Genomic DNA, 9,286 nt, shown 5'->3' with positions numbered 1-9,286 from the left:
GAGGTCTCCTTTGTGCATTGCCCCTCTCCAGCCATCATAATCCGCTGTTGGAGAAGGTGAGCAAGCGGTATTGGGTTTCGGCCAGCATCGTTCATAGGCGATCCATGGCTCTGGTCACCGTGTTCCAGTAGTGAACCCTTCGATCGTGAGTTGACAGAAGGATACTTGTATTTAGGAAGGTTGTTGGTTTGGGGTTCGAGTTTGTTATGTGATACTGTCTAATTGTGATGAATGTTCTTGCAGTGACATCTAGGTAATGTCGGCCACGAATCTTTGGCAGCCGTATCTTCCTGCGAGCATTGCCCGGCAGCAACCATCCCTAGGCGTGGATCAACAGGGGTGACTTTGAGATTGAGGTAAGGTGTAGAGAATTGGACCTTTGTTGTAGATTATGTGGATTGAGGATTATTAGAGTAGTTAGATGATTATATCGATTAAGGTTTTCCCTAACTTGTTTGGGGATCTTAATTAGCTATTTAAATTCATTTGAATTTAGCTAAATAAAATATATACATTGATACAGGATTTTAATTCGAGACGTGCGTTTCGACGTGGGATCTATTCGGATACGATCTCCATTTTTTAGGCGGGTACCTTGACTCATCTTTTGATATTGTCATCTGATATGCTTAATAAGTTATAACTTACAGTAATAGTTATGTTTGTTTCTGTTTGGTATGCCACTACTTGATACCTGAAGCATGCCTTATTTGTTGTTTGCTATACATCTATGCTTAGACCCTCTTGATTATTGTCATGTGTATTATGTTCATAGAGGTAGTGGCATACCATGCCTTATTGTGTACAGGACTAGTTATTTGTCATACCTGTCAGGTGTACCAAGATCATTTTATTGGATCCATTTACATTTTGGTACATACTTTATGGATATGGACATGGTCAGGATTTTCATGCTTAGTGTCATGCACCATCTTACATGATTGCATGCTGAGCGATTGTCGGCTCCATTATTGTTGAGCACATCGCCAGTTACATGGATCTGCACACACAACCACTCATGGGTTAGTGGTATATCAGGCAGGGTGTGTGCCAGTTTTGCTCTGTTAGGCTCCACTGGTCCACTCATGGGTAGTATTGACTACAGTGTGGTAGCGGCAGGGATCCCTCCTCTGGACTGACTCAGGGAGATGAGAGCATTGAGTTCCCCCACTTATGATTTGGAGTAGAAGCATAGGTGTACTCCGACAGCATCCTATCCACTCGGTCACTCAAGAGTAGTGATGGCAGGTGCACAATTGTCATAGTCCTACCCACTCGGTCTCACCATCGTGTATGAGATGGTTGACTGACATCAGGGGTGACCATGTTATTTGCATCATATGCATGGATTGCATTATTGCTTGTGATTGCTGCATTTTGGATCCTGCATTTGTTTAGGTTGCATATGATTGACATGCATACAGGAGACATAAGGTATCTGGTCTGATGACCCTTATGTCAGGACAGGAGGCCCTGGTGAGTACAATTCTTCTTTGCTTGTTCAGTTTTCACATTTCCTGTTATTGATCAGGAGATTGTACTCCATGATTATTACTGTTAGATATATTTTGCTATGCATGTTAGATTGATACCCGTTGAGTTGTTGAACTCACCCCATTGATTATTTCTATTTCAGGTTGAGGCCGTCAAGAAATTCCAGTCATTAGTCCCCCCACTAGGTGTCGAGATGGCTTTCTGGTTTCGGACTTTCGTTGTTTCCTTGTTTTGTTATGTCTGCATACTTATGATGTGTAGTTCTTGTACTTATGGATTCTATGTCGCGCTTCAGGTATAATGCCCATGTTATCCGCTGCGAAGGTTTTCCGTTGTGTTATGTTTTTCCTCGTTGCAGTAGAGTAGGTTTTTACCATTATAACTGCGTGGTTGTGTCAGCCGGAGGCTGAATTATATAAACTGCGTGGAATGCTTATCATATTTTATTGTATATATTCCGACCGTGTTGGCCGTGGATTAAGGGGCCCTGAGAGCTTTGTAGATAAGTTTCAAATGTCACCCATACAGGGAAGATGCTGCCAGAATTTCCTCTGGCAGGGACTCCCCCAGGGCGTGACAACATCGACTAAATCTCAAACTTAATTCTTTCTCATTGAGTTCATTTCCTCATCCATTGCAACTTTCTATTTTTTTCTCTAATTGAGCATCTTAATGCTTCGTCAACTATTCGAGGTCCATCGTCATCAACTGAGAGTGTTATTAATACATCATTCTCAATATCAAACTATTTTCGAGATTTAATTTTATGAATACTTCTTCATAAGTTGGGTTGTTGAGAAGTTCACTTATGACTTGACAAATTACTCCTACTAGGTTAACTAGATTCAGGCATCTCTAGTGATTCCTGATTTATTGATAAAGAAATATTAACCTCTTCCTCTATTTAAAATAAAGGAATTTTCTTATCAACTTCACCTCTTATTGGGAACTCAATTTCAAGAAAAGTAGCATCTCTTGACTTTATTTTAGAAATAGTTCCATCTAGTCGATCACAAATGAAGACATAACCCTTAGAAGTCTTAGAATACCTTATAAAGATACACTTCTTATCTCTGAGTCCTAATTTTCCATATTCGTAAGTCTTATCATGAATGTAGATGGCTGACCTCAAGGTATCAGATTACTCAAATATGGTTTTCTATCTGTCGAACATTCATATGGAGTAGATGAAATAGATTTAGAAGACACTCGATTAAGTATATAGGTAACCATTAATAATGCATCACCCCAATAGGAAATAGGCAATTAGCTTGAGTTATCATAAACTTAACCATATCTAGAAGAGTTTGATTTCTTCTTTCAGCAACCCAATTTTGCTATGGAGTTCCAGGGATAGTTAGTTGTCTAATGATCCCTTTCTCATTACACATTATCTTGAATTGATCAGATAAATATTCACCTTTATGATCAATGCATGTGTAAGGTCTTAACCTTATATTCTAATTGATTCTCAACTTCATTCAAGTAACGATTAAAGCAATCTAATATTTCAAATTTATGAGAAATCAAATGCACATGACCAAAACGTATTAAGTCATTAATAAATGTAATGAAATAAGAACTTTATTTCTAGCCTTCACATTCATTGGACTACAAATATCTGAATAAATTAATTGTAATGGTGATCAGTTCTAATAGTCTTACCAAATAATCTCCTAGTTACTTTTCTAGCAAGACAATGCTCACATATAGACAAGTTAATCTTATCATGAGCGTCTAACATGCCCTCTTTAGCTAATCTTTTCATTCGTTATTGTCCTATATGTCCTAGTCTAGTATGCCAAATTTCATTATTAATATCAATATCACCAGTAAGAGCAATATTTGAAAAATAATCATTATTGTTATAACCAATACCTAGTTCTACATCAATAACCATGAAACCATTCGATACATAATCATATCCTATTAATTCTCAGTTCCACACCATCACTGTAAAAGTTTATATAATAATCTGCATTAATATGACTATTAATGAAAATCAAATTCGGTCAAATCTCAGAAGTATACCGGATCAAGTCAACGTTTTCCTTGGGAAGATCCTCTAGCTTGTAGCAGTGGGGGTCGACAAGGTCGAAGGGGAGACCGTAGAAACAGAGACGAGCAGAGAGGCCGCTAGTGAGGGATCTGGACGTGCCAGTGGCGGATGCATAGAGGATCTTGCCCCTAGGGCTTGGATTTGTGGGGTTCAGTGAGAAGGCAGAGGGGTGAAGGCGGCAGCAACATGACTTCCAGAGGAGAGGAAATAGAGAGATCGGTTAGGGTTTAAGCCCAGTTAATCAGGTCCGATAAGGAGTCATTTGTGCTATCACATGGTGGCAAAAGGCGAATACGTTCGCCCCCAGCGTCCTCGCCAATCTGTCTAGGGTCAACACGAAGGAGGTAAATCAAGGACGACTGCTAATCTTTGAAATACTTGCACTATCACATTGTGGCAAAAGGTGAATACGCTCGCCCCCAGCGCCCCCGCCAACCCGTCCCAAGGCCAACACGGAGGAGGTAAATCATGAGCGGCTACTAGCATTTGGAATAGTGACTAGCACATAAGGAAGGTATTTACCTCGGCTTTATCGAGATTCGAACCCCAGACCTTATTATGACAACACCTTATGCGTTAACCACTAAACTCATCCAATAGGACAATACTTGCACTATCACATTATGACAAAAGGCGAATACGCTCGCCCCCAGCGACCCCGCCAACCCGTCCCAGGCCAACACGGAGGAGGTAAATCACGGGCGACTACTAGCCTTTGGAATAGTGACTAACACATAAGAGAGGTATTTACCTCGACTTTGCCGAGATTCGAACCCCAGATCTCATTATGATAACACTTCATGTGCTAACGACTAAACCCATCCGAAGGGACATACTTGCACTATCACATGTGGCAACAAAAGGCGATTCGCTCGCCCCCAGCGCTCCCGCCAACCCGTCCCTAGGTCAACACGGAGGAGGTAAATCACGGGTGGCTACTAATCATTAGTGCAAATGGCCAAGACATGCGGGAGGTTATGCTCGATCACGCTGAGTTTCGACCTTAAGATTTCATATGTCAACATTTTATGTCTTAACCATCGCACTACCCCGAGGGGAGAACGTCCTACCACTAAAATTAATTGTATCCGAGATCCAAATATTTAGATTAACGAATAAAAATATTCCGGTCTATATAAAGAACCTTTTCTATAACTCGAAGCAATAACACGATCAGTATTCCTGGTCCTGTTTTCTTGTTAGCCAGCATGGGCTCCGTTAAAGTGACTCCAAAGTCTCTCTTCGCCTTCGACGACTCCTTCTCCTCCTACCTCGCCTTCGTCCGGGAGAACAGCTTTCCGCCGGAGTTGGGCAACTCCGCCTCCGACCACTTGGCCTGCCAGATTACCTTCAGCCGGCGACGGAGTAGGAGTACTCCCGACGGTGAGATCGAAATATTCGACGCCGAGAAGTACTTCAGTGGCGTGATGGATGGTAGCGCCGCCTCTGGGCGCACCCGCGTGCCGACCCCGTCGGCGGCCGGCGCCAAGAAGGAGGTCCCACGGTTGCCGCGCGAGGGGTCGAAGCCCGGAAGCACCGCCTCGGAGACGAGCTGCAACAGCCGCAGCGTACTACTCCCCGACCGCCGCCGACGAGACTCCAAGGGGAAGAAATTCCTCCGCGTTTTTCCTTGCACCTGCGCTAGGAAGCAGGCGATCAACGTCGACAGGGAAGCCCAGCTGGCGCATGGCCGTCCTCACGACGGACACTCGGTGTGCGAATCTAGGCTGAAAAGAATCAGCCCCAGTTTCCGGCGTCAAGAACCCTTCTCTCTCCCTCCAAATCCGATCTCAAAATTCAAACCAGAGGAGAAAGTACTCATCGGAGTCGCTCAAAATTCAATCTTAGGCGCCAATTTTAACTCAAAAAACGATCTTACCATCGCGCAAAGCGGAAGTAGCTTCGCGGCATTGCCTTCCCGCGCCGGCGGCCGAGACGAGGACGTCCTCAGCGAAGCAAGCTCGGACTTGTTCGAGATCGAGGGCTTATCGACGAGCACGCACCATTTTTTCACCATAAAAGGATCGGAGTCGGCGACCGCGACCGCCGCCGTCGGCTACGAGCCGAGCGAGGCGAGTGTCGAGTGGAGCGTGGTTACGGCCAGCGTCGCTAATTTCTCCATGTCGTCGGAGTCCGGTGAACAGGGGGGTACCTCCCTGATGAAGACGAGGAGGTCCTCGGGGTCGGGCCATCTGCTGGGGTGCGTTAGTGAGAAGGCGGTCGATGTGACGGGGGCTTCCGGCGGAAGCGGCACTAAGGCGTTGGTGAGAGCGAGCGCGAGGGAGCGGTGACGCCGACGGCGAGGTACCGCGTGGAGAGCTGCTGCGTGGATTTGGGTTCGGGCCAGGTCGAGCCGGCCGGGCGTTGCCACCGAACCCAAACCGCTCCACCTAAGATTATATTAGGACTATACGTATTCGTCATTCGTATTAATATAGGAAAATAAAAATGTATTAATCTATATTTATGTTTTGTGTTGTCAATTGTCACATAATTAATAAGGATGTTTGAAGGTGGATATACATTTTTTTCTCCATTATCCATACGTGCAAGTGTTAGAAAAAAAATATCTCTATAGACATAACTTTGATAGTCAGATAGTAAATTATCACACTTATAAAATAAATTTTATATTATATCCTAACGTTTAAATGATTTTTTTTAATCAATGTTTAATGTAGGTCTTGAGTGTCATTTATGTCTGATGCAACATCAGGTCTAAGTATACAGTCAAAGAACGAAACACATCCACTTATACCCTCCTAAAGATACTCTCTACATCTATCCTAACCCTCTCAAACAAATAATTATTTCTCACTAATCATACATAGTATATCATATAAGAAACAACAAGGTGACGAGCCTTCCCCAAAACTGGGGTCCCATAATCTGATGACTCGAAGCATCCTCCTATATGTGGATGTGCTATGATGTATATGTAGTCACTCCATCATATATATGTGGATGTGCTATGATGTATATGTAGTCGCTCCATCATATGTCTCCATAGCTCTACAACAGGAGCACACCCAAAATGCTCCTCCTGAAGGCTACAAAAGGTGCAACTTCGGTCCTTTAGGTACTCTTGTCTTGCTCTTGTAGGGAGGCACCCATATGCAACCTGTTAGGATCCATGCTATCTAAAAAGAGGTGAATAGATTTGATCACTTTATCTCAATTGTGTGCTCGTTGTTTGAATGCACAATGAAAATTTTGAATCAATTTTGACACCACATGCATAACATCGAAATTTTACTTAATATCCATCTCTTAAAATAACTAATTCAAGATCTATTTCTAGTGATCTAACACCACTAAATCTTTTCTTTCTCGGATACCTTTTATAGATGGAGAAGCCTCTTACAAATTATTCTTGTAATAAACACAAATAAATACAAAGATACAAATGAAATCAAAACAAAAATGTTTACACAAGCGAGCTTTGCTTTGGATGTTTATTGTTCTAAATTTTCTCTTATTAGTCTAAAATTGCAATAGCAATTTGTCCTCAAACCCCGAAGATCTGACACCTTCAAATCTTCATGAAACCCTCTTTTATAGAGTTACATTCGGGCTAATTTCCACCTACCAATTGATTGATAGACTTCACCAATCGATTACCACATTGGATCCGACCGTTTAAACTTACAAAACGACTATGTTTTAACTTACCAATCTATTGATGAGAATCACCAATCGATTAGTTGTTTTTAGTCGATCTGGTCAATCGATTCCGCAATATTTTGTTTGATGCTACAGTGCCATCAATCGATTGCAAAAACTCTAAACTAGGCTACTATAGCAACCCTTAAAATTACTGTAGCAAACATCGGAATTATTGTGGTTTAAGGTTCGTAATGAACACTAGTATTGTAATAGAAACCCTAGTTACTATAGCAAACCCAAAACACTTCAAAAATATGAATTTTGGATTTAAAGTCCATTGATCTATCGATGCATCAAGTTGAATTATCATCTTGCCTATATCCAGTTGATCTCAACCTAGACTTTCTTTGATCAACATCTGGTCAACCTTGATTTACCTAGACTTCTCATTATCTAGTATCCGATCAATCTTAACTTGTTGGGACTTCATCATTACCTAACATTCAATCAACCTTGTCTTATTAGGGCTTCGGTCATCACCAAGTGTCCATCCTCCATAACCCACTCAAACTTTCTATCTCATGTCAACTCCATATTAGACTTTTGATCGTCAAGTGTCCTATTACTCATGATCCACTTAGACTTTTCATATCTTATCAAGTATCCAACAATCTTGACCTACTTAACTTTTCTCTCAAGTAACTCGAATCAACTTAAGCTTGGTCAATCTGATCAATTTTAACCAGAAATTGATTGCACCAACACGATCACCTAAAGTGTCATCATGTGGCTAGGCTATAGATAGCTCCTCCAGATAGTGCTGGCCCAAGGCTTCTTCGAACTCAATCTCTAAAAGAAATCATTCACCTAACTGACTCCACCATCCATCCTACCAAACCAATCCACCATCATATGAATAGCTTCCTCCGGAGTCCTAGTAGCTGCTAAGATAAGATCCTCTATCTACAAAAGCCTCTTGATCAGCGTTTAAATAATTTTTGAATGATAAATACTAGGAGAATGCATAAAACTAATATAACAGGTTGATATATGACGCCGAATAAAATAGTAATTATTCTGTATGTTAATCTTAACAAAGAATTTTTAGGAAAGACACCAGAAATAACTAAAAGTAGAGAATTCATCTCTAAATTTAATTAATAATTATTAACTCTAAAGAAAATACTTAATATTAACTAAAAAATTATTTAAATAGTCTCAAAATCTTAACAATATAAAAGATAAAAATAACCTTAATAAAAGAATTAAAATTTTTCGGAGCTTTTGAAAAATTTTAAATGATGTTTCTTAACCTAATACCGGTTACATTCGGTAGCAAATATTAAAGGTCCATGATTTATTTCAAATTAAAAGTTATGCCGTCTCTAAATTCTATTATTCTGCATCACAGATCCTCCTGCATTATTATTGCAAGATTGTAGTGATAGTCCCAAGTTATCCTAGGGACGGTCGATTTATAATAATAGTAGCCAAAGTGTTAGGCTCTGTACGCCAACTCGATGAATAAATTTATATTTATTGATTAAAAAAATATTAACTCATGAGTTATAATAATTAGTTCTTATATCAATTAGTTATCTATTAACAGATTATTAAAAACATAAATGAGTGTGATTTAATTAATGACAAAAAAGATATTGTTTGTAGCACATGTAGATATATAACATTCATCTCTCAGCCATCTTTATCCAGGAGCATGGGCAAAAATTAAAGAGCAATTTCTTTTCTTTTCTTTTATTTTTAATTATCAAAGAGTCAATTTTTTTCTTCTGAAAAGACAAATAGAACAGCTAGTTAGCTAAGAACATGGACAAAAATTAAACAGCCATCTTTATCTAGAGCATGGGGGAAAAATTGAAATGCAACTTTGTTTTGTTTTGTTTTTTATGAAACCTCAAAAGTCGAAATCATCAAAATTAAATTATTAAATTGTATGATAATTTTAGAACAAATTATTTAAAAATTTATAATCATTTTGAGTATTTTAGATAGAAAATTTCTACCTAAGTGTATTATTGGCTAAAGCCGATAAAATAACTCAAGGTCAAGACTAGGTTAACCGATTAGCTGAGTTAACTCTATAATCAATTGTTGACTTGCTAATCG

At 40.0% G+C, this 9,286-nt stretch overlaps 1 protein-coding gene across 1 annotated transcript; it reads left to right on the top strand.

Moving 5' to 3' along the window:
* The first annotated feature begins 4,733 nt into the window (after positions 1–4,733).
* Positions 4,734–6,060, top strand: LOC122021241 (protein PHYTOCHROME KINASE SUBSTRATE 1-like). Its single transcript, XM_042579335.1, has one exon. The coding sequence runs from the start codon at positions 4,762–4,764 to the stop codon at positions 5,842–5,844; it is 1,083 nt and encodes a 360-aa protein (XP_042435269.1). The 5' UTR covers positions 4,734–4,761; the 3' UTR covers positions 5,845–6,060.
* The last annotated feature ends 3,226 nt before the right edge of the window (positions 6,061–9,286 follow it).

The sequence above is a fragment of the Zingiber officinale genome, chromosome 9A (assembly GCF_018446385.1).
Source record: "Zingiber officinale cultivar Zhangliang chromosome 9A, Zo_v1.1, whole genome shotgun sequence".
Taxonomy (NCBI): Eukaryota; Viridiplantae; Streptophyta; class Magnoliopsida; order Zingiberales; family Zingiberaceae; genus Zingiber; species Zingiber officinale.
This window is presented reverse-complemented; position numbering and strand designations above follow the sequence as displayed.

Excerpts from the sequence above, each read along its gene's own strand:
- LOC122021241 (XM_042579335.1), top strand. The coding sequence starts at position 4,762 with ATGGGCTCCGTTAAAGTGACTCCAAAGTCTCTCTTCGCCTTCGACGAC.